The 25,468-nt window shown below is 49.3% G+C and overlaps 1 protein-coding gene across 5 annotated transcripts in view; it reads right to left on the reverse strand.

Annotated features, from left to right (window-relative positions):
- Nucleotides 1-6,015: 6,015 nt before the first annotated feature.
- Nucleotides 6,016-25,468, reverse strand: part of LOC105487079 (alkaline ceramidase 1) — a 60,942-nt gene continuing 41,489 nt past the window's right edge. For 3 of the 5 annotated variants that reach the window (XM_071087947.1, XM_071087946.1, XM_071087948.1), the window contains 5 exons: nucleotides 12,846-12,960; nucleotides 12,610-12,751; nucleotides 9,695-9,832; nucleotides 8,564-8,701; nucleotides 6,018-7,686 (listed from right to left, as the gene is read on the reverse strand). In XM_071087947.1, coding sequence (XP_070944048.1) covers nucleotides 7,518-7,686; nucleotides 8,564-8,701; nucleotides 9,695-9,832; nucleotides 12,610-12,751; nucleotides 12,846-12,924 — 666 coding nt within the window. In that variant the 5' untranslated portion in view covers nucleotides 12,925-12,960 and the 3' untranslated portion in view covers nucleotides 6,018-7,517. Of the gene's footprint in view, nucleotides 7,687-8,563; nucleotides 8,702-9,694; nucleotides 9,833-12,609; nucleotides 12,752-12,845; nucleotides 12,961-23,133; nucleotides 23,511-25,468 lie in introns of those variants that run through there. The other 2 variants (XM_071087949.1, XM_071087950.1) reach the window with 2 other exon arrangements.

Raw genomic sequence — 25,468 nt, forward strand, 5'->3', positions numbered from 1 at the left:
TTCCAGTCTCAGAGCAAAGTTGGGGACAAGCCCAGGCACTGTCACAGCCCAGCTGGGTGTGCACATGCTTGGGGCAGTGGTGACACTCCATCCCCTGCTGCCTCAGCTCCCTCTGGACTTCGGGTGCTGATGAGCATAGGAGGGAAGCTGAGGGAGGGGTTGAGAGCAGCTCGGTGCTGGCCTACAGATGCCCCTTGGCACCTATAGCATTGGCACCATGAACAGCAGCAGGAGGCAGACGGGTTCCTGGGTGGGAGGGGGAGGATCCTCAGTGAGGTCCCACCTTCAAGCCAAGGAGGTCTTGAAGCTCACACCTGCAATCCCAGCACTTTTGGAGGCTGAGGCAGGTAGATTATCTGAGGTCAGGAGTTCGAGATCAGCCTGGCCAACATGGTGAAACCCTGTCTATACTAAAAATACAAAAATTAGTCGGGCGTGGTGGCACACGCCTGTAATCCCAGCTACTCGGGAGGCTGAGGCAGGAGAATTGCTTGAGCCTGGGAGACGGGGGTTGCAGTGAGCCGAGATCACACCACTGTACTCCAGTCTGGCTGACAGAGCAAGACTCTGTCTCAAAAAAAAAAAAAAAAAAAAAAAAGAAAGAAAAGAAAAAGAAAAAGATAAAGATAAAGAAAATAGGCTGGTGGATGCCAGGGGCAGGGGAGGGTGCTGGAGAGTGAGTGTTTCATGGGGACAGTTTCATGCTGGGAAGATGAGAAAGTTCTGGAGATGGATGAAAAAGTCAGATGCTATACATTCTCACTTACAAGTGGTATCTAAATAACGTGTACACATGGGCATAGAGTGTGGAATGATAGACACTGGGTGGGCTGGAGGTGGAAGGAGAGAAAGTGATGAAAAATTGTTTAACAGATACAAAGTATATTATTCAGGTGATGGATACACGAAAAGCCAAGACCACCATCATACAATATACGCATGTAACAAGCTGCACTTGTACCCCTTCAATTTTTTAGATTTTTTTTTTTTTTTTTTTTTTTTTTTTTTTGAGGCAGCCTGATCTTGGCTCACTGCAAGCTCCGCCTCCCGGCTTCACGCCATTCCCCTGTTAGCCAGGATGGTCTCAATCTCCTGACCTCGTCATCCGCCCGCCTCGGCCTCCCAAAGTGCTAGGGTTACAGGCTTGAGCCACCGCGCCCGGCCGAGATTTTTAAAGTCAGGGTCTCACTCTGTCACCCAGGCTAGAGTACAATGGCACGATCACAGCTCACTGCAACCTCAACCTCCAGGGCTCAAGCGATCCTCCCACCTCAGCCTCCCCAGTAGCTGGGACCACAGGCATGCGCCACCACATCCAGCTAATTTTTAAATTTCTTTGTAGAGATAGGGTCTCCCTATGTTGCCTAGGCTGGTCTTGAACTCCAAAGAAAGTAACATTTTGGATGTTCTGGTCTTGCTTTTGGTCCATAGCTGAACAGTTACTGTTAATATATTAAGTCTTTTCTGCCCTCTAGTGGTTCACTTTATTTGCACCCCGGGAACAACATTTGAGGGTTCCCTTTATATGATGGTCCAGCCCTCTTTTGGTTATTTTTTGGAATCCCTTTGGCCTCCAGCCTGTTTCCTGTAACCTCCCAGTTTGCTGCCTGCCACAAAAGTACACACACAGCCACCTGTTGCAATATACATATATAAGTATATATATTTTTTGAGACGGAGTCTGGCTCTGTCACCCAGGCTGGAGTGCAGGAACGTGATCTCGGCTCACTGCAACCTCAGGCAATCTGCTCACCTTGGCCTTTCAGAGCACTAGGATTACAGATGTGAGCCACTGCTCCAGACTTTTTTTTTTTTCTTTTTCTTTTTTTTTGAGACAGGGTCTCACTCTGTCACCCAGGCTGGAGTGCAGTGGTGTGATCACAGCTCACTGCAGTCTCCAGCTCCCTGGCTCATGAAGCGATCCTCCTGCCTCAGCCTCCCAAGTAGTTAAGACCACAGGTGCACACCACCATGCTTGGCTGATTCTTAATTTGTTTGTAGAGACAGGGTCTCACTATGTTGCCCAGGCTGGTCTCAAAAAATCCTCCCACCTTGGTCTCCCAAACACTGGGATTACAGGCATGAGCCACCATACCCAGCCTGGGCTTGGAGTTTTGAGTTCACTTTTAAACTTAGAAGGAAGGCAGGCAGCCTAGCCCTCCTGGTGGCCGCTCCTACCCGTGAAGCCAGTCAGAGGGATAAGGAGAGCCTGGCCCTGGTGACATCATTTGAAGCTCGGACCCAGCCAGGTCTGCAGCCTGGGGCTGAACTTCAAAAGCATATATGCTGGCCGGGCACAGTCGCTCACGCGTATAATCCCAGCACTTTGAGAGTCTGAGTTGGGCAGATCACCTGAGCTCAGGAGTTCTAGACCAGCCTGGGCAACATGGTGAAAACCCACCTCTACTAAAAATACAAAAATTAGCCAGGCTTGCTTGTGTGCACCTGCAATCCCAGCTACTTGGGAGGCTGAGGCCAGAGAATTGTTTGAACCCAGAAGGTGGAGGTTGCAGTGAGTCAGTGAGCCAAGATTGTGCCACTGCACTCCAGCCTGGGTGACAGAGCAAGACTGTCTCAAACAAACAAACACAAGTATATATTGCTGATTGTCCATTTGTGATTTCAGCCAGTTTGGGTTGAATATTTTGTCCTTTTTCACCAATAGACCTTCCTGATAAAGCAGACCACCTGAGGTCAGGAGTTCAAGACCAGCCTAGCCAACATGGTAAAACCCCGTCTCTACTAAAAATACAAAAATTACCCAGACATGGTGGTGGGTGTCTGTCATCCCAGCTGCTTGGGGGGCTGAAGCATGAGAATCGCTTGAACCCAGGAGGTGGAGGTTGCAGTGAGCCAAGATTGCACCACTGCACTCCAGTCTAGGCGACAGAGACTCTGTCAAAAAAAAAAAAGTATATATGCTGATTGTCCATTTGTGATTTCAGCCACTTAGGGTTGAATATTTTGTCCTTTGTCATCAAGAGACCTTCCTGATGGAGACTAGGGTGTACAAGGGTCATGTAGCTTGTCAGAATTACAGCCTGGAGTCCGGGCACAGTGGCTCACGCCTGTAATCCCAGCAGTTTGGGAGGCTGAGGTGGACGGATCACAAGGTCAGGCGTTCGAGACCACCCTGGCTAACACGGTGAAACCCTGTCTGTACTAAAAATACAAAAATTAGCCAGGCGTGGTGGCGCGCGCCTATAATCCCAGCTACTCAGGAGGCTGAGGCAGGAGAATGGCGTGAACCTGGGAGGCAGAGGTTACCCAGGCCTCCTGCTTTTCAGCTACCTTTATGCCCCAGGAGGAGGCTGTGAGGAGGGACCAGCGGAGCCAGAGGACAGATACTGGGGATAGAGTGGGATTTTTTTCTTTTTTTTCTTTTTTTTTTTTTTTGAGACGGAGTCTCACTCTGTCGCCCAGGCTGGAGTGCAGTGGCCGGATCTCAGCTCACTGCAAGCTCCGCCTCCCGGGTTCACGCCATTCTCCTGCCTCAGCCTCCCGAGTAGCTGGGACTACAGGCGCCCGCCGCCTCGCCCGGCTAGTTTTTTGTATTTTTTAGTAGAGACGGGGTTTCACCGTGTTAGCCAGGATGGTCTCGATCTCCTGACCTCGTGATCCGCCCGTCTCAGCCTCCCAAAGTGCTGGGATTACAGGCTTGAGCCACCGCGCCCAGCCGAGTGGGATTTTTTTTTTTACATGATTTTACACTCGGGCCACATAAACTGGCAAAGAAGAGGAAGAACCATGGGGTCAGGGGAGGAGGCAGGCGCTTCTCTATCCTCCTCCCTCAGAAGATTTTGTTTGTTGATTTGTTTTGTCTTGTTTTGTTTTTTGAGACGGAGTCTTGCTCTGTTACCCAGGCTGGAGTGCAGTGGCACAATCTTGGCTCACTGCAAGCTCTGCCTCCCAGGTTCACGCCATTCTCCTGCTTCAGCCTCCCAAGTAGCTGGGACTACAGACACCCACCACCACGTCCAGCTAATTTTTTTTTTTTTTTTGTATTTTTAGTAGAGACGGGGTTTCACCGTGTTAGCCAGGATGGTCTCGATCTCCTGACCTCGTGATCTGCCTGTCTCAGCCTCCCAAAGTGCTGGGATTACAGGCGTGAGCCACCGTGCTCAGCCACCCTCCCCAGGAAGATTTTGAACTGAGGTTCTCAACTCTTTGGGTGGTCAAACACCTCTTTAGGGGATGTCATGGAATCACAGCTCCTCTCCCCCAAATACACCAAGACACACAGCATTTCGTAGATGATTTTACAAGTTTATAGAAATCCCCAATTCCACCTCTTCCTACCACCATGATCCATCCTGGAGCCACAAGTGAAAAAACCTCTGGTTTCTAGGACAAGAAAGGAAGAAGGACCCAGAAGCAGATGACCAGGGATCTAGGTTCAAGTCCGCTACTGACTCACTGCAGTGCAAGGAGATTTGGAGGACAGACTGGGTTCAAGTACACACTGTGTGGCCTTAGGCAAGTGACTTGCCCTCTCTGAGCCACATCTATAAAATGAGAGTATTCTCATCTATCTAAAGTGATGCACTCCAGGTGCCTAGATTGTATGCCCAAACACCCATCTTTTGCACACAATATCAAGTGGTCTGTGGAAGCTGAAACCCATCCAGGGCCCCCAGATTAAGAACCTCTTACTATGTGTCCAGGTTGGAATGCAGTGGCACAACCTCCACTTTCTGGACTCAAGACATCCTCCACCTCAGCCTCCCAAGTAGCTAGGACTACAGGCTCATGCCACCACACCCAGCTAATTTTTAAAAAATTTTTCATAGAGAAGGGGTTTTGCTGTGTTGCCCATGCTGGCCTTGAACTCCTGGACTCAAGCGTCCTCCTGTCCCAGCCTCCCAAAATGGCCTTGCCCTGGCTTTTGATATCGTTTGTTTCCTCTTGTCATTGAGGGCTCAACTGCAAAATGCACTCCCTGAACCACCCATGTGATAGTACTGCTCCCACAACCATCATCTTCCAGAATATTATTGTGTTTGTTTTAGCACCCATCAGTGTCTGGAAGTGCTTTGTGTGTGTGTGTTTGTATTTGTTTAATATCTATATTCTTCATTAGGGCAAGGACATTGCATGTCTTTGTTGTCTTGGATCCCCAGAGGCTAGCGTCTGATATATAGTAGGATCCCAATACACGTGTGTGTGTCGAATGAGTGAATGAATGAGCAGTTGAAAAGTAGATGAACAAAAGCATGGTTGCATGATTTGGATGGATAAACGAATGGAGAAATGAATGGCTAAATGTAGGCGAATGGATGGATGGACAGAGGGAGGCAGGGTAAGGTGATGGATAAATAATTGGGTAAATGAATGGATAAATGGCTTAATAGAGGAATGAAAGAATAATAAATGATGGATGATGATGAATAATTGATAATGGATGGATGAATGAATGCATAGTTAGATGGATGATTCAATGGATGGATAGATACATTAATGAATGAATAGGTGGACTAAAGGATAGATAATAGGTGAAAGATAGAATGGTTGGATAAATTATTGGATGGGCAAATTAAAGGATGGATAGATGGATAGTTCAATGGAGAGTTCAATAGATGGATGGATGGATGGATGGATAGATGGATAGATGGATAAATTAATGGTGGTTGGATGAATGGATAAAGTAATGGATGGGTGAATTAACGGATGGATGGAAGGATAGAGAAATTAATGTGTGCATGAATTAAAAGACAGGTAGATGGATAAACTAATGGGTAAATAAATTAAAAGATGGGTAGGTGGATGGATAGATGGATAAATTAATGGATGGATGAATCAAAGGATGGGTAGATGATGAATGGATAGATGGATAAATTAATGGGTAGATGAATTAAAGGGTGGGTGGATGGATGAATGAATAAATCAATGGTAGATGAATGAAAGAATGAATGGATGGATGGATGAATAAATTATGGGGCAGATGAATTAAAGATGAGTGGGTGGCTAGATATTTGTCAAACTCTATGCTAAGCACTTCACACACATTCATTTGTTTTAACCACACAAAAACCCCCACAAGACAAGGAATATTATGTTTATTTTACAGACAATGTCCTTGAGCTTCCAAGGAAGGAAAAATCACTTCCCCAAGATTGTACAACTAGAAAATGGTGGAGCAGGAATTCTAACTTAGGTCTGCCTGACTCGAAGCCCTGTGCTCTTAACCATCATGAAAACTGCCCTTCCCGACCATCCCACCACTGCTTTAAAGACTATCCTCGGCCGGGCGCGGTGGCTCAAGCCTGTAATCCCAGCACTTTGGGAGGCCGAGACGGGCGGATCACAAGGTCAGGAGATCGAGACCATCCTGGCTAACATGGTGAAACCCCGTCTCTACTAAAAATACAAAAAACTAGCCGGGCGAGGTGGCGGGCGCCTGTAGTCCCAGCTACTCGGGAGGCTGAGGCAGGAGAATGGCGTAAACCCGGGAGGCGGAGCTTGCAGTGAGCTGAGATCCGGCCACTGCACTCCAGCCTGGGTGACAGAGCGAGACTCCGTCTCAAAAAAAAAAAAAAAATAAATAAATAAATAAAAAATAAAGACTATCCTCACTCGTCTCTCATGTCCACATGCCCCCAAAGCACACAGATTGCCCAGTCTGGGACTCTGCTTTCCTCAGCTGTGAACCTGAGGACCTCACAAGTACATGGGAGGAGGTGGGTGGGTCTGCGTGCAACGTCTCCACATGTATGTGCGGATGTAGAATGAGGTGACTGGAAGTCATGTTCATTCTCTGGGGTGCCCCACAAGAACCAGGGACATTGCCATGGTCAAAGACAGATGAGGGAGTCTGGTAGTGACCACCAATATTTAGAAGCTAATATTTATTTATTTATTATATTTTGAGATGAAGTCTCGCTTTTGTCGCCCAGGCTGGAGTGCAGTGGCGCAATCTCAGCTCACTGCAACCTCCATCTCCTGGATTCAAGCGATTCTCCTGCCTCAGCCTCCCAAGTAGCTGGGATTACAGACGTGCACCACCACGCCCGGGTAATTTTTGTATTTTTAGTAGAGATGGGGTTTTGCCATGTTGGCCAGGCTGGTCTTGAACTTCTGACCTCAGGTGATCCGCCCTCCTTGGCCTCCCAAAGTGCTGGGATTACAGGCGTGAGTCACCACGCCAGGCCTGGAAGCTAATATTTAGATGCCACATCCTTCAGTCACCCCAGTACCTGGTGACTCAGCCCCACTAGCTCGTGTGACAATGGTCACTGGGAGGCTGTGGACACAGAGGAGGAAATGAAAGAGGGTGTGGGGGATCATGGAAGGGAGATGCGCGAGACAGCCCCCCACAGTCACCAGGCTGCTGCTCAGAGATGTCACAAAGTCCATCCTCGGCCTCAAGGCAGGGCAGTGCAGGACAAGGAGGACACGGAAGGGGAAACAGAGGAAGGAACCATGAGTGTCCCTCAGGCGCAAGTCCTGACCGGGGCTCTCTTCTCAAGACACAGGCAAGTTGAAGGGTGGTGGTTGGATAGTCAAGAGGCTGGCAGGTCTCAGCAGTTCTTGTCATCACCCCGGATTTCCACATAGGGCAGCCCCACGGGCCAATTGTCTCGAGGCCAGTAGCGGACTTTGAGGGTTTCTCCTGGCATCTCATAGTTGGCATCCACCAAGGCCATGGTGACCATACCATAAGGGAAGGTGATGCTGATGAGCACGTGCCTGTGGAATGCAGAGCGAAGGTGGTGACGGCATAAGATGCCCATAGCCTCACACTGGCCCTCTTTTTATTTCTCGTGGATCTTTTTTTTTCTGAAACGGAGTCTCGCTCTGTCACCCAGGCTGGAGTGCAGTGGCACACGGTCTCTGCTTACTGCAAGCTCCACCTCCCGGGTTCACGCCATTCTCCTGCCTCAGCCTCCCGAGTAGCTGGGACTACAGGCGCCCGCCACCATGCCCAGCTAATTTTTTGTATTATTTTTAGTAGAGATGGGGTTTCACTGTGTTAACTAGGATGGTCTCGATCTCCTGACCGCGTGATCTGCCCGCCTCGGCCTCCCAAAGTGCTGAGATTACAGTCGTGAGCCACCACACCCAGGCTTTTTTTTTTTTTTTTTTTTTTTGAGGCGAAGTCTGCTTCTGTCTCCCAGGCTGGAGTGCAGTGGCAGGATCTCCGTTCACTGCAAGCACCGCCTCCCGGGTTCACGCCATTCTCCTGCCTCAGCCTCCTGAGTAGCTGGGACTACAGGCACGCCTCACCACACCCAGCTAATTTTTGTATTTTTAGTAGAGACGGGGTTTCACCATATTGGTCAGGCTGGTCTGGAACTCCTGACGTCGTGATCCACCCGCCTCTGCCTCCCAAAGTGCTGGGATTACAGGCATGAGCCACAGCGCCCGGCCTTTCATGGATCCTGACCATCCAAAGGGACCTTCTGGGTCTGGCCTTCTGACTGCAGCCTTCCCCTACTGCCAGGACCCAGTATCTGGCTCTCCTCCCTCTGCTCCTCGACCCCCAGCCCCCAGGCTCCTACTCAGAGCTCTGGCATCTAAGATTCTCTGACTCTGGGCCCCTCACAGCCTCAGAGCACGCACTTACCAGATGCTGTGCAGATAGAAGAAATGAATCCTCTGCCAGAAGCTGCAGAGCAGACGGTCACTGATCCAGCTGGTCAGAGCAATAGCCCATAAAACCACGGAGACCTCAATCAGGTGCCGAAGCTCCTTATTGCTGGTCCTAGAGAGGGGAGAGGGGGATTAGAGAGTAGCACCTGAGGGGGCTGATGGGAAATTCCTCCTTCCACAGTGATGAGGCTCAGAAGCTGGGAGAAGGGCAAGAGCAGGAATTGAGGGTGCGAGCAGCGGGGGCCCAATCTCGTGCTTAGAACTAACACTGAGCATTGCCAGCACACCACGTGCAATTTCAAATGTCCTTCAAGCCAGGCAAAGTAGCTCATGCCTGTAATCCCAGCACTTTGGGAGGCTGAGGTTGGGAGGATCACTTGAGCCCTGGAGTTTACAACCAGCCTGGGCAAAGTAGCAAGACCCCTAAAAAAACAAAAATTAGCCAGGCACGGTGGCATGCACCTGTCATCCCAGCTGCTCGGGAGGCTGAGGCAGGATAATTGCCTGAACCTGGGAGGCGGAGGTTGCAGTGAGCTGAGATTGCAACACTGCACTCCAGCCTGGAAGACAGAACAAGACTCTGTCTCAAAAAATAAATAAATAAATAAAAATAAATAAATAAATAAATATAATGTAGGGTGGATGCAGTGACTCACTCCTGTAATTCCAGCACTTTGGAAGGCTGAGGTGGGTGGATCGCTTGAGCCCAGGAGTTCAAGACCAGCTTGGGCAACATGACAAAATCCTGTTTCTACAAAAAAAAAAATAAATATAAAAGTTATCCTGGTGTGATGGCATACGCCTCTAATCCCAGCTACTTAGGAGGCTAGAGTGGGAGGATTGCTTGAGCCCAGGAGGTAGAGGTTGCAGTGAGCCAAGATCACACCCCTGCACTCCAGCCTGGGCGACAGAGCGAGGCTCCATCTCAAGAAAAAAAAAAAAAAAAAAAAAGACAAGCTCTGCAGTCAGTCAAGTTCAAATTCTGGCCCTGCCACTTGTTAGTGGATGATCTTGGGGAAGGGACGTCCCCTCTGTGAGCCTGGAGTCAGGGGTGCCAGGAGGGGGATGGCAGCCCCCTGCCCAGGCACCTGCAGTGTTCACTCACTTCCTGTACTCCTGGCACACGATGTAGACAATGTGTAGGGCAATGCTGTTGAGGACGTAGGCGTTGACCGTGGGCCGCAGGAAGGACAGGGGGGTGCTGACCACGGTGGTGACGAAGACCAGGCGGATGAACTGGGACCTGGGGAGGAAGGGCCTCAGCTGTAGGTGGGAAGGAACGACGTGGGGTTGTAGGCAAGGTCACTTGGAGATCTCGTGGCCCAGGTGGGTGAGGAAAGGAAAGGATTCTGGGGGGCCCAAATAGGCTCAGCAAAGGGTCCTAGCCAGGCAGGGCACAGTGGCTCATGTCTGTAATCCCAGCACTTTGGGAGGCTGAGGTGGGAGGATCACCTGAGGTTAGGAGTTCGAGACCAGCCTGGCCAACATGGTGAAACCCCATTTCTATTAAAAATACAAAATTTAGCCAGGTGTGGTGGCAGATGCCTGTAATCCCAGCTACTCAGGAGGCTGAGACACAAGAGTCGCTTGAACTCAGGAGGCAGAGGTTTCAGTGGGCCAAGATCATGCCACGGCACTCCAGCCTGGGTGACAGAGGGAGATTCTGTCTCAAAAACAACAATTAAAAAAGGGTCCTAGCCAGGCACAGTGGCTCATGACTGTAATCCCAGCACTTTTGGAGGCTGAAGCAGGAGGATCGCTTGAGCTCAGGAGTTCGAGACCAGCCTGGGCAACATAACAAAACTCTGTCTCTACCAAAAATACAAAAAAAATTAGCTGGGTGTGGCGGCATGTGCCTGTAATGTCAGCTACTAAAGAGGCTGAGGCAGGCATCGCTTGAGCCTGGTAATTGGAGGTTGCAGTGAGCTAAGATTGTGCCACTGCACTCCAGCCTGGGAGACAGAGTGAGATCTCATCTCAAAAAAAAAAGAAAGAAAAGAAAAGAAAACAGGTAGAAGAAGAAGAAGAGGAGGAAGAGGAAGAAGAGGAAGAAGAAGGAGAAGAAGGGGAAGAAGAAGAAGAAGGGGAAGGAAGAAGAAGGTGAAGAAGAGGAAGAAGGAGAAGGAGAAGGAGAGGAAGGAGAAAGGGAAGGAGAAGGGGAAGGAGAAGGGGAAGGAGAAGGGGAAGAAGAAGGGGAAGAAGAAGAAGAAGAAAGAAGGAAGAAGTAAAAAAAGAAGGAGGAGGAGAAGAAGAAGGAGGAGGAGAAGGAGAAGAGGGAGGAAAAGGAGGAAGGAAGGAAGAAGAAAAAGAAAGAAGGAAGAAGAAAAAGAAGGAGGAGGAGGAGAAGAAGGAGGAGGAGGAGCAGGAGGAGGAAGAAAGAAGGAAGAAGAGGAAGAAGAAAAAGAAGGAAGAAAAAAAGAAGGAGGAGAAGAAGAAAGAGGAGGGGGAGGGGGAGGAGGAGAAGAAGAAGGAGGAGGAGAAGGAGGGGAGGGGGAGAGGGAGGAGGAGGAGGAAGAAGCAGAAGGAGGAGGAAGGAAAAAGAAAAAGAAGGAGGAGGAGGAGAAGAAGAAGGAGGAGGAGGAGAAGAAGAAGGAGGAGGAGGAGAAGGAGGTGGAAGGGGAGGGGGAGAAGAAGAAGGAGGAGGAGAAGGAGGACGAGGGGGAGGAGGAGAAGGAGAAGAAGAAAAAGAAGAAGAAGAAAAAAAGAAGAAGAGGAGGAAGAAGGAGAAGGAGGAGAAGGAGGAGGAGGAGAAGGGGGAGGGGGAGGAGGAGAAGAAAAAGGAGGAGGAGAAGGAGGAGGAGGAGAAGGGGGAGGGGGAGGAGGAGAAGAAAAAGGAGGAGGAGAAGGAGGAGGAGGAGGGGGAGGGGGAGGAGGAGAAGAAAAAGGAGGAGAAGAAGAAGGAGGAGGAGGAGGGGGGAGGGGGAGGAGGAGAAGAAAAAGGAGGAGAAGAACGAGGAGGAGGAGGGGGAGGGGGAGGAGGAGGAGAAGGAGGAGGAGGAGGAGGGGAGGGGGAGAGGAAGGAGGAGGAGGAGAAGAAGAAGAAGGAGGAGGAGGAGGAGGAAGAAGCAGAAGGAGGAGGAAGGAAGAAGAAAAAGAAGGAGGAGGAGAAGGAGGAGGAGGAGGAGGAGGAGGGGGAGGGGGAGGAGGAAAAGAAGAAGAAGGAGGAGGAGAAGGAGGGAGAGGGGGAGGAGGAGAAGAAGAAGAAGAAGGAGGAGGAGGAGGAGGAGGAGGAAGAAGCAGAAGGAGGAGGAAGGAAGAAGAAAAAGAAGAAGGAGGAGGAGGAGAAGGAGGGGGAGGGGGAGGAGGAGAAGAAGGAGGAGGAGAAGGAGGGAGAGGGGGAGGAGGAGGAGGAGAAGAAGAAGAAAAAGAAGAAGAAAAAAAAAAGAAGAAGAGGAGAAAGAAGGAGGAGGAGGAGAAGGAGGGGGAGGAGGAGGAGGAGAAGAAGAAGAAAAAGAAGAAGAAAAAAAGAAGAAGAGGAGGAAGAAGGAGGAGGAGGAGAAGGAGGGGGAGGGGGAGGAGGAGAAGAAGGAGGAGGAGAAGGAGGGGGAGGAGGAAGAGGAGGAGAAGAAGAAGAGGAGGAGGAGGAGGATTTCACAGAGGTCAAGTGTGGGTGTGGGGATCAATTAGATCAAGAGAGGGACCCAGGGGTCTAAGAAGATCAGATGAAAGATGCCAGGGGCCCAGGTGAGAGGCTCAGGGAGCAGTCCCTTGGGGCCAGGTAAGTGTAGACATGAGGTCCTGGAACTCCTATTGGATGCAACAGAGTCTGAAGAAAGTTCCAGGTTGTACAGGTAGGATCAGGGGAGGGATTCCAAAAAACCAGGTAAGCTCAGGAGTGGGGTCTCCAAAAGCCCACGTGAGTCAGGCAGGGTCAGGAGAGAACCCGAAGTGGTCAGGGGAGGAATTCCAAGGGCCCCAAAAGGGGTCAGGGGTGGGGACCCAGGGGACTCAGGTGAGCTCAGGTAGAGTCACCTGAAGACTCAGACCCCACCCAGTCCAGATGGCCAGCCCCTGACCCACCTGTTGCCCCCCAGGAAGGAGGGGAAGTAGCAGCGGGGCATCCATATGCTATAGCCACTGCCCAGGAGCCACAGGATGGCAATCTCATCCAGCAGCTGGCCCAGGAAGCTGAGTGTCATGTGGAAGTACATGGAGAACAGACCTGCAGCGACAAGGGCAGGCGGTCAGTGGGGTCTGCCACCTCCTGCACCCCCACTGCCTCCCGACTATCACAGACCTGAACCACACCTCCCTACCTATGATCATGAAGAGGACCCAGAAAACGTAGATGTAGCGGGAGCGCTTCTGGGCATAGGGGTGCATCAGGAGCATCATCAGTGGCCCGAAGATGAAGAAGGGGATATTGGTGAACTGGAGCAGAGACAGTAATAGGGAGGAGCTTGTCAGATAGAGGAGGCGGAGGAGGCTGCCCTCTGTCCAGACCCTCAGTCACCAGCCAGTCGGTTACCTGCTGCATTTCAGGCAATTCATCAACACAGGATTTGTCAATCACTCACCTGTCAACCTTTCAGCCGACCTCTTTTTTTTTTTTTTTTTTTTAGATGGAGTCTTGCTATGTTACTCAGGCTGGAATGCAGTGGTGCCATCTCAGCTCACCGCAACCTCCACCTCCCAGGTTCAAGTGATTCTCCTGTCTCAGACTCCTGAGTAGTTGGGATTACAGGCACACGCCATCATGCCCAGCTAATTTTTTATATTTGTGGTAGAAACAGGGTTTCACCATGTTGGCCAGGCTGCTCTTGAACTCCTGACCTCAGGTGATGCACCTGCCTTGGCCTTCGCAAGGGATTACAGGTGTGAGCCACTGCATCTAGCCACTTTTCAGCTGATCTTGACCATCAGTTGGTCATCCACAGATCAATTTCTCAACCTGTTATTGGTTCATTCATTCATTCAATGAGTGTGGCAAAGACTATCCACTAAACTTCCATATATATTCTCCTTCTTCTCTTTTACTTTTTCTACTTATTTATTTTACAGGCAGGGTCTTGCTCTCTGCTGCCAGGCTGGAGTGCAGTGGTGCGATCACAGCTCATTGCAGCCTCAATCAGCTGAGCTCAGAGGATCCTCCTGCCTCAGCCTCCCAAGTAGCTGGGACTACAGATGCCCGCCACCCCACCTGGCTAATTTTCTTTTATTTTTTGTAAAGAAGGGGTCTCACTATGTCACCCAGGCTGGTTGCAAGCTCGCAGCCTCAAGCGATCCTCCCACCACAGCCTAAAGTGTTGAGATTACAGGTATGAACCACTGCACCCAGTCCCTTTTCCTGTAGAAATAGTATCTCCCAAGTTTCAGCTGGGCACACAGCTTACCCAATGAAAGACTACATTTCCCAGCCTTCACTGCAGCTCACTGTGGCCTTGTGACCTCCTCTGGCCAATGAGATAAGAATGTAAATGATATCTACTGGCCGGGCGCGGTGGCTCAAGCCTGTAATCCCAGCACTTTGAGAGGCCGAGACGGGCGGATCACGAGGTCAGGAGATCAAGACCATCCTGGCTAATACGGTGAAACCCCATCTCTACTAAAAAAATACAAAAAAAAACTAGCCGGGCGAGGTGGCGGGCGCCTGTAGTCCCAGCTACTCGGGAGGCTGAGGCAGGAGAATGGCGTAAACCCGGGAGGCGGAGCTTGCAGTAAGCTGAGATCCGGCCACTGCACTCCAGCCTGGGCGACAGAGCCAGACTCCCTCTCAAAAAAAAAAAAAAAAAAAAAAAGAATGTAAATGATATCTACTACTTCCAGGTCAGTCCTTTCAAAAACCACTTAAGGAAAGCTTGCCCCCTTTCCTCTTCCTGTGGACTGAAATGTGGACATGGGAGTCATGAGTTGACCTTGCCCTTGCAGACAAGGAAAGATGATGCAGTACCCTTTTGATAAACAGCATGAAGCAGAAATGATACTGTGTGACTTCTGAGGTTAGGTCATAAAAGGAACTGTGGCTTCCACCTTTCTCCATCTCATAGGACAAGACGTCAGGCCCTAGGCCACCATGCAAGAAGACTGGCTACCCTTGAGGCCACCATGCTAGAGAAACCATGTGTAGAGACTACACTGAGATGGAGGGAGATGCCAGAGGAGGGCCAGTGGTTCAATTCTTCCCCATACAGTCATCAGACACATGAGTGAATGAAACTTCAGGTGATGGCTGGACGTGGTGGCTCATGCCTGTAATCCCAGCACTTTGGGAGGTTGAGGCAGGTAGATCACCTGAGGTCAGGAGTTCGAGGCCAGCCCAAACAACATAGTGAAATGCTACAAAACAGTATGTGAATATATATATAATATGTGAATATATATTTCACAATAATGTTAAACAATACAAAAATTGGCCAGGTGCAGTGGATCACACCTGTAATCCTAGCACTTTGGGAGGCTCAGGCAGGCAGATCACTTGAGGTCAGGATTTTGAGACCAGCCCAGGCAACATGGTGAAATCCCATCTCTACTAAAATACAAAAAATTAGCTGGGTGTGGTGGTGGATGCATGTAATCCCAGCTACTGAGATTTGGGAGGCTGAGGTGGGAGAACTGCTTGAACTCAGGAGGTGGAAGTTGTAGTGAGCTGAGATCGCACCATTGCACTCCAGACTGGGCAACAGACTGAGACTCCATCTCAAAAAAAAAAAAAAAGTCACAAGAACATTTGCACCAAAATTGAATGGCTCAAGACCCTGACGTGCTGACACCAGACTTCGACTCCCCACAAAGTCTCTCCCTGATATGTCTGAGCCACAGCAAGTCTCTCACATGACAAATACTTATATAGTATTGGTGGAAATGTAAATTGGTACAACCTCTATGGAAAACAATATGCAGAATTTTTTTTGGTTTTTTTTTTTTTTTTTTTTTTTTTTTTTTGAGACAGAGTCTCCCTCTGTCACCCAGACTGGAGTCCAATGGCGTGATCTCGGCTCACTGCAAGCTCCGCCTCCTGGGTTCGCGCCATTCTCCTGCCTTAGGCTCCCGAGTAGCTGGGACTACAGGTGCCCACCACCATGCCCGGCTAATTTTTCTGTATTTTTAGTAGAGATGGGGTTTCACCGTGTTAGCCAGGATGGTCTCCTGACCTCGTGATCCGCCCACCTCGGCCTCCCAAAGTGCTGGGATTACAGGCATGAGCCACTGCGCCCAGCCCCAGTTATTCCTTTAGAGCAACACAAACTGAACTAAGACAGATATAGAAAGAAAACCAAGCGATTGATATGAAATGGACAACGTCAGTAAATAGATTACTACAACAACTCTGGACTGTAAGCCCTTCTTGTCAGTGGTCCAAGAACAGATGGGACAGGGCCATCCCAATGTCTCCATGGGCCTCTTCTCAGCCCGTGACCCTAGCTCAGTTACCTCCATTTGTGCTGATGCACACATACTCCCAAACAAACCCAATGTTCCCTCTGCCTCCAGCCAAATACCAGCCCTTGGATATCAATGCATGCCTGAAGATACTGACCCAACCACTTTCCCAGATTCAAAAGCATCCATTAAAACATGTCTGGGCCTTCCATAAATAAAGTCTAAACTCTTAAACTTGGGCCGGGCGCGGTGGCTCAAGCCTGTAATCCCAGCACTTTGGGAGGCCGAGACGGGCGGATCACGAGGTCAGGAGATCGAGACCATCCTGGCTAACACGGTGAAACCCCGTCTCTACTAAAAAATACAAAAAACTAGCCGGACGCAGTGGCGGGCGCCTGTAGTCCCAGGTACTCGGGAGGCTGAGGCAGGAGAATGGCGTGAACCCGGGAGGCGGAGCTTGCAGTGAGCTGAGATCCATCCACTGCACTCCAGCCTGGGTGGCAGAGCGAGACTCCGTCTCAAAAAAAAATAAATAAATAAATAAATAAATAAACTCTTAAACTTGCCTTATAAATTCCTTCCATAACTCATCTCCAACTTTTTCTGTTGTTGTTTTGTTTTTTGTTTGTTTGTTTTGTTTTTGTGTTTTTGTGTTCTTTTTTTTTGAGACAGAGTCTTGCTCTGTCACCCAGGCTGGAGTCCAGTGGTGTAATCTCAGCTCACTGTAACCTCCGCCTCCCAGGTTCAATCAGTTCTCCTGCCTCAGCCTCCCGAGTAGCAGGGATTACAGGTGCTCGCCACCATGTCTGGTTAATTTTTATATTTTTAGTAGAGGCGGGGTTTCACCATATTGCCCAGGCTGGTCTCGGACTCCTGAACAAAGTGGATCCACTCACCTCAGCCTCTAAAAATCTCCATTTAAAAAGTGTTCAAACTGGGCGTGGTGGCTCACGCCTGTAATCCCAGCACTTTAGGAGGCCAAGATGGGCTGATCAACTGAGGTCGGGAGTTCGAGACCAGCGTGGCCAACATGGAGAAACCCTGTCTCTACTAAAAATACACAATTAGCTGGGTGTGGTGGCACATGCCTGTAATCCCAGCTACTCGGGAGGCTGAGGCAGGAGAAATGCTTGAACATGGGAGGCAGGAGTTGCAGTGAGCTGAGATCACATGATTACATTCCAGCCTGTGTGACACAGTGAGACGCTGTCCCCCAAAAAATAAATAAAAAATAAAAAATAGGCCAGGCACGGTGGCTCACACCTGTAATTCCAGCACTTTGGGAGGCTGTGGCGGGCGGATCACGAGGTCAAGAGATCGAGACCATCTTGGCTAATACAGTGAAACCCCGTCTCTATTAAAAATAAAAAAAAAAAAAATTTTTTTTAATTTAAAAAAAATTAGCTGGCTGTGGTGGCGGGCACCTGTAGTCCCAGTAGTCCCAGCTACTCGGGAGGCTGAGGCAGGAGAATGGCGTGAACCCGGGAGGCAGAGCTTGCAGGGAGCCTAAATCGCGCCACTGCACTTCAGCCTGGGCAACAGACGGAGACTCCGTCTCGAAATAAATAAATAAATAAATAAATAAATAAATAAATAAATAAAAAACAACAACCAAAAAAAAAACATGTTCATGCCTCCTGTAAATAAAATCTAAACTCTTTTTTTTTTTTTGAGCTGGAGTCTCACTCTGTTGCCCAGGCTCTAGTGCAGTGGCACAATCTCCGCTCACTGCAAGCTCCGCCTCCCAGGTTCACGCCATTCTCCTGCCTCAGCCTCCTGAGTAGCTGGGACTACAGGTGCCCGCCACCTCGCCTGGCTAATTTTTTGTATTTTTTTTAGTAGAGACGGGGTTTCACCGTGGTCTCGATCTCCTGACCTCATGATTCGCCCGCCTCAGCCTCCCAAAGTGCTGGGATTACAGGCCTGAGCCACCGCGCCCAGCCAAAATCTAAACTCTTAGACATGCCATATAAAATTATTCCTAAGTCATCTCTCCCAGACTCAAAAAAAGAAAAAGAAAAAAAAAAAAAACAAAGGTGGAAAGACTAGATGGGTGGTGGTGATTAAGAGGGCGCTCCCCTGCTGCCTGACCCTGTGACTAATGCCTCTTGGTTTCTCTTTGCTTGTATCAGTAAAAGCAGAGTACATCATCAATGGTACCTTGCAGGCTGATGCGGGGCATGCACAAGACAAGGCATTGCCCAGGATGTGATATGAGCTCAAAAAATAGCTGGGGTTGCTGCTGTTGTTATTGTTGAGGGAGAAAATAATAACAACAGGCCTGTTATGGGTATCATTATTCCAAGTTTAGGGGCCAGCAGAGTCCAGCCAGGGATTATCAACAGTGCTCCCAAGCGCTCAGAAGGAGGACAGAGCTGTAGGTGGAGAAACTGACTAAAGGAGGGCCCCAACTGGCTCTGGAGTCTCTGAAAACATCAGAAACTGCCCGGATGCCAGGGCCTCCCTCCCCGTCCTCTGGGGCTCAGCCCCCACATTCCCTGCTTCTCATCCCACCCAGGCCCTGCCAGGCAGGGGAGACACCTGTCTGGGATCCCATCCGAAGCCAGCCCAGTCCTGAACTCTGGACACAAGTGAGCTGGACCTTCTAGGTCCCAGCTCCAGCAGGTGACCACCTCCCTCCCTTCATTCATTCATTCATTCATTCATTCATTCATTCGTTCGTTCAAGCATCCCTTGAGTACCTACTATGTATGTGCTCAAGGACCATACCAGTGTCTGAAAACAAAGTCCCTGCATTCTCGGGGTGCATACGGTCAGGACAGCAGGACACGTCCTGTGCCTGATTTTCCGGCTCCTACTTCCAGAGGCTGCTATGAGGATTACAGAGTTAAGTGCCACGGGACCAGGGAGCTCTGTGTGTTTTGCCCCCTCCCCACCCTGTATCTAGAACAGTGTCTGGCACACAGTAGGTGCTCAATACATTTTTGTAGAAAAGAATGCACGTAAATAATACAAACGGGGCCAGGCGTAGTGGCTCATGCCTGTAATCCCAGCACTTCGGGAGGCTGAGATGGGCAAATCACTTGAGGTCAGGAGTTCAAGACCAGCCTGACCGACATGGAGAAACCCTGTCTTTACTAAAAATACAAAAATCAGCCAGGTGTGGTGGTGGACGCCTGTAGTCCCAGCTACTCAAGAGGCTGAAGCAGGAGAATTGCTTGAAAGTGGGGGCTGCAGTGAGCCGAGATCGCACCACTGCACTCCAGCCCCCGTGAGAGAGCGAGATTCTGTCCCAAAAAGAAAAAAGGAAGGAAAGAAAATTTGTTGAATACATCTCTAACATCTCCTCATTCTTTGTCCTCGTTACCAAAGCTCAAACTCTCTCCCACCACCCACACCTGGCCTCTGTCACCAGTTGGGGACAGCCACCTGAGTTCATTCCAAATGTGCCTGCTAATGTTGGAGGGATGAAGCGTGCACCGGCCATAGCACAAGACTTAATTGCATGAATTAAAATGCACATATCTCGCTCTGTCGCCTAGGCTGGAGTGCAGCGGCGTGATCTCGGCTCACCCACCACAACCTCTGCCTCCCGGGTTCAAGCAATTCTCCTGCCTCAGCCTTCTGAGTAGCTGGGACTACAGGTGTGCGCCACCACACCTGGCTAATTTTTGTATTTTTAGTAGAGACGGGGTTTTGCTATATTGGCCGGGCTGGTCTCAAACTCCTGACCTCAGGTGATCCGCCTGCCTCGGCCTCCCAAAGTGCTGGGATTACAAGTGTGAGCCGCTGCACCATCCAAAATGCACACAATTAATTGCTAATCACCCAGTAATTAAGTGGTCTCACCCCGCACTGTAGTTAAGGGAGAGACTCTTAGGACCAGGCTCTTAGAGAAGCTGTAACTTTTGCACAACTGTAATTTGCATACTGTGTGGCTCTGGGAAATAAATATACCCTCTTCTGAGCCTTGATTTCCCCATCTGAAAAATGGGGAGCATAATTGTACTTACTTCATAGGATTTTATGAGGATTATAGTCGGTGCTAATTATTCAATGAAAGGAATAAATACGTAATAAAATTAATGAATGTTACTTTCACATCTCTGGGTGCTGTATTCACTTGTAATAATAATAGCTACAATGTATTCAGTGCTTAGGATGTGCCAAGAGCTGTGGGCTGTGGGTTTTTTTTAAAACATCCCTATTTTTAAAATCTAGACATAAATCACATACTATAAAATTCGCTCTTTTAAACTATGCAATTCAGTGGGTTTTAGTATATTCATAAGGCTTGCAACCATCACACTAGCTAATTCCAGAACATTTTCTTTTTCTTTCTTTTTTTTTTTTTTTTTTTTTTTTTTTTGAGACCAAGTCTGGCTCTGTCACCCAGGCGGGAGTGCAGTGGCGTGATCTTGGCTCACTGCAGCCTCCGCCTCTTGGGTTCAAGTGATTCTCCTGCCTCAGCCACCTCAGGAGTTGGGACTACAGGTGCCCATCACCATGCTTGTTTGTTTGTTTGTATTTTTAGTAGAGATGGGGTTTTGCCATGTTGGCAAGACTGGTCTTGAACTCCTGTGCTCAAGTGATCCACCTGCCTCAGCCTCCCAAAGTGTTGGGATTACAGGTGTGAGCCACCGCATCCGGCCAAAATACATTTTTCAAAAAAAGAGGGTGAGAGGCTGGGCACAGTGGCTCACGCCTGGAATCCTAGCACTTTGGGAGGCCGAGGCGGGCGGATCATGAGGTCAGGAGATCGAGACCATCCTGGCTAACACGGTGAAACCCCATCTCTACTAAAAATACAAAAATGAGGTGGGCGTGGTGGTGTGCACCTGTAGTCCCAGCTACTCGGGAGGCTGAGGCAGGAAGATGGTGTGAACCTGGGAGGCGGAGCTTGCAGTGAGCCGAGATCGCACCACTGCATTCCAGCCTGGGCGACAGAGCAAGACTCTGTCTCAAAAAAACAAAAACAAAAAACAAGAAGAAATTAGCTAGCCATGGTGGCAGGTGCTGTAATCCCGTCTACTCAGGAGGCTAAGGCAGGAGAATGGCTTGAACCCAGGAGGCAGAGCTTGCAGTCAGTCAAGATCGCGCCACTGCACTCCAGCCTGGGCGACAAAGCCAGATTCCACCTCAAGACAACAAGAACAACAACAACAAAAACCTTTACATATGCTATTCCCTTTGCCCCCAAAGCCTTGAGCTGGGCATGGTGGCTCATGCCTGTAATCCCAGCTACTCCCAGGACTGAGGCAGGAGGATCACTGGAGCCCAAGAGTTCAAGGCTGCAGTAAGCTATGATCACACTGCTGTACTCCAGGCAGGGCAACAGAGCAAGACCCTATCACTAAAACAAACAAAATTCAAAGCCTTAGAGGACATCTACTCATTCTTTTTAGACTTGGTTTCAACGGTACTGTTTGTTTTCTGTTGTTGAGTCTGTTTTTGTTTTGTTTTGAGGCAGGGTCTGGTTCTGTCACTCAGGCTGGAGTGCAGTGGTGCAATCATAGCTCACTGCAGCCTTGCACTCCTGGGCTCAAGCAATCCTTCTGCCTCAGCCTCCAGAGTAGCTGGGACCACAAGTGTGAGCCACCATGCTCAGCGTTTTGGGTTTTTTTAAGAGACAGATTCTTACTCTGTCGCCCAGGCTGGAGTGCAGTGGCGCGATCTTGACTGACTGCAAGCTCCGCCTCCTGGGTTCACCTGCCATTCTCCTGCCTCAGCCTCCCAAGTAGCTGGGACCACAGGTGCCTGCCACCACACCCGGCTAATTTTTGTTTTTGTTTTTGTTTTTTTTTGAGACAGAGTCTCGCTCTGTCGCCCAGGCTGGAGTACAGTGGCCGGATCTCAGCTCACTGCAAGCTCCGCCTCCCAGGTTCACGCCATTCTCCTGCCTCAGCCTCCCGAGTAGCTGGGACTACAGGCGCCCGCCACCTCGCCCGGCTAATTTTTTTTGTATTTTTTAGTAGAGACGGGGTTTCACTGTGCTAGCCAGGATGGTCTCGATCTCCTGACCTCGTGATCCGCCCGTCTCGGCCTCCCAAAGTGCTGGGATTACAGGCGTGAGCCACCGCGCCCAGCCAATTTTTGTATTTTTAGTAGAGATGGGTTTCACCATGTTAGCCAGGATGGTCTCAATCTCCCGACCTCGTGATCCGCCCGCCTCGGCCTCCCAAAGTGCTGGGATTACAGGCGTGAGCCACCGTGCCCAGCCTTTTTATTATTATTATTATTATTAAATTTTTTGTAGTGATGGAGTCTCACTATATTGCTCAGGCTGGTCTGAAACTCCAGCCACACCCATTTATTATCATACAGTCACACCCATTTATCATACAGCCACACCCAATTATTGTCATATAGCCACACCCATTTATTTATCTATTATCTATGGCTGGTTTTCAGCTACAGTGGCATAGTTGTGTAGTTGAGACAGAGTCTGGATGGCCCATAAAGCCAAAAATGTTGACCGGGTGCAGTGGCTCTTGGCTGTAATCCCAGCACTTTGGGAAGCCAAGAAGGGTGGATCACCTGAGGTCAGGAGTTCAAGACCAGCCTGAGCAACATGGTGAAACCCCGTCTCTACTAAAAATACCAAAGTTAGCCAGGCGTGGTGTCAGGTGCCTGTAGTTCCAGCTACTCGGGAGGCTGAGACAGGAAAATTGCTTAAACCAGGGAGACGGAGGTTGCAATGAACCAAGATAGAGATTGCACCACTGCACTCCAGCCTGGGCAACAGAGTGAGACTCTGTCTCAAAAGAAAAGCCAAAAATATTTACTAGCTAGCCCTGTACAGAAAAGGTTGGCACTGGGTGCAGTGGCTCATGTCTGTAATCCTATCACTTTGGGAAATGAAGGCACAAGGATTACTTGAGCCCAGCCTGGGTAGCATAGCAAGACCCCATCTCTATACAAAACAGTTTTTTTTAGACAGGGTCTCACTCCGTCACACAGGCTGCAGTGCAGTGGCACCATCGCCACTCACTGTGACCTCCACTTCCCAGGTTCAAGTAATTCTCCTGCCTCAGTCTTCCGAGTAGCTGGGACTACGGATGCGTGCCACCATGCCCAGTTAATTTTTTTTTTTTTAATAGAAATGGGGTTTCATCATGTTGTACAGGCTGGTCTTGAACTCCTGAGCTCAAGTGATTGACCCACCTCGGCCTTCCAAAGTGCTGGGATTACATGTGTGAGCCACTGTGCCCAGCACCCATCTGTATAAAAATTTAAAAATTAGCTGTGTTTGGTGGCACGCACCTGTGGTTCCAGCTACTTTGAAGGCTGAGGCAGGAGGATCACTTAAGCCCAGGAGGTCAAGGCTGCAGTCAGCTATGATGGCACCACTGCATTCCAGGCTGGGCAATAGAGTGAGACAGTGTCTCTAAAAACAGTAAAATAAAAATAAAATAAAATAAACATGAAAAGAAAAATTTTGCCACCCACCCGACCCTTTTGAACTGTATGATTTATTAGCTATAGGTTTGGGATACTCAGAAGTGTTTTGGAGGAGAAGGTCTTGGGAAAGCCCTTTCTCACATAACTCTGATTCTATTCCTCATCCCCTGACCTGTTTGGAGAGAGGCTTTTTGATTAGAATAGAATAGAATAGAATAGAATAGAATAGAATAGACTAGACTAGACTAGACTAGACTAGACTAGACTAGACTAGACTAGAATAGAATAGAATAGAATAGAATAGAATAGAATAGAATAGATCCGGGTGTGTTTGTACCAGGGAAAGGTAAGTCTCGTTTTGTGCAACTTTTGTTTCTGTATGATACACATCTGGAAAGGCAGGTATGGGATGATGATGATGTAAAATCTCTTTCCTAATAGGTGTCATGATCAGAGGAGTTTGACACCTGCAGCCTTACCAGGTAGCTACAGGTGGCTCATTTATTTTATTTGGGGACAGGCTACAGGAGAATCCAGTGGAGGACAATTTCGCATGCAATAAGAACACACAGCTATACTCGGGCTCAGCACACACCTGAATCAGCCCTTTCTAGGTGCCTTTTATTTTTTAGAGACAGGATCTCACTCTGTTGCCCAGGCTGGAATACGGTGATGCAATAACAGGGTACTGCAGCTTCAAACTCCTGGACTCAAGCAATCCTCCTGCCTCAGCCTACCAGATAGTTTTTATTTTTATTTTATTTTTAATTTTTTAATTTGTAATTTTTGGCTGGGTGCGGTGGCTCACGCCTCTAATCCCAGCACTTTGGGAGGCCGAGACGGGTGGATCACGAGGTCAGGAGATTGAGACCATCCTGGATAACGCGGTGAAACCCCGTCTCTACTAAAAGCACAAAACAATTAGGCAGGCGTGGTGGCGGGCGCCTGTAGTCCCAGCTACTTGGGAGGCTGTGGCAGGAGAATGGCGTGAACTTGGGAAGCGGAGCTTGCAGTGAGCTGAGATCAGGCCACACCAGCCTGGTTGAGCAAGACTCCGTCTCAAAAAACAAAAACAAAAAAAATTTTTTTTATTTTTTTATTTTTTTTATTTTTTTTTTTTAATTTTTATTTATTTATTTTTTTTTTTTGAGACGGAGTCTCGCTCTGTCACCCAGGCTGGAGTGCTGTGGCCGGATCTCAGCTCACTGCAAGCTCCGCCTCCCGGGTTCCCGCCATTCTCCTGCCTCAGCCTCCCAAGTAGCCAGGACTACAGGCGTCCGCCACCTCGCCCGGCTAGTTTTTTTTTGTATTTTTTAGTAGAGACGGGGTTTCACCGTGTTAGCCAGGATGGTCTCGATCTCCTGACCTCGTGATCCGCCCGTCTCGGCCTCCCAAAGTGCTGGGATTACAGGCTTGAGCCACCGCGCCCGGCCAAAAAATTTTTTTTAATTTTTAATTTTTTGAGATGGAGTCTTGCTCTGTCACCCAGGCTGGAGTGTAATGCTGTGATCTCAGCTCACTGCAACCACCACCTCCCAGATTCAAGTGATTCTCGTGCCTAAACCTCCCCAGTAGCAGGGATTATAGGCATGCGCCACCATGCCCAGCTAATTTTTGTATTTTTAGTAGAGATGGGGTTTCACCATGTTGACCAGGCTGGTCTCAAACTCCTGACTTCAAGTGATATACCCGCCTTGGCCTCCGAAAGTGCTGGGATTACAGGCATGAGCCAGCGATGCCCAGCCCACAGCTAGTTTTTAAATTTTGTGTAGGGACCGGATCTTGCTATGTTGCCCAGGGTAGTCTTTTTTTTTTTTTTTTTTTTTTTTGAGATGGAGTCTTGCTCTGTCGCCCAGGCTGGAGTGCAGTGACCAGATCTCAGTTCACTGCAAGCTCCGCCCCCGGGTTCACGCCATTCTCCTGCCTCAGCCTCCCGAGTAGCTGGGACCACAGGCGCTCGCCACCTCACCCGGCTAGTTTTTTGTATTTTTTAGTAGAGACGGGGTTTCACCGTGTTAGCCAGGATGGTCTCGATCTCCTGACCTCATGATCCGCCCGTCTCGGCCTCCCAAAGTGCTGGGATTACAGGCATGAGCCACCGCGCCTGGCTGCCCAGGGTAGTCTTGAACTTCTGGCCTCAAGTGATCCTCCTGTCCTGACCTTCCAAAGTACTAGGATTAAAGGTGAGAGCCACCAC

The sequence above is a fragment of the Macaca nemestrina genome, chromosome 20 (assembly GCF_043159975.1).
Source record: "Macaca nemestrina isolate mMacNem1 chromosome 20, mMacNem.hap1, whole genome shotgun sequence".
NCBI classification, from domain to species: domain Eukaryota; kingdom Metazoa; phylum Chordata; class Mammalia; order Primates; family Cercopithecidae; genus Macaca; species Macaca nemestrina.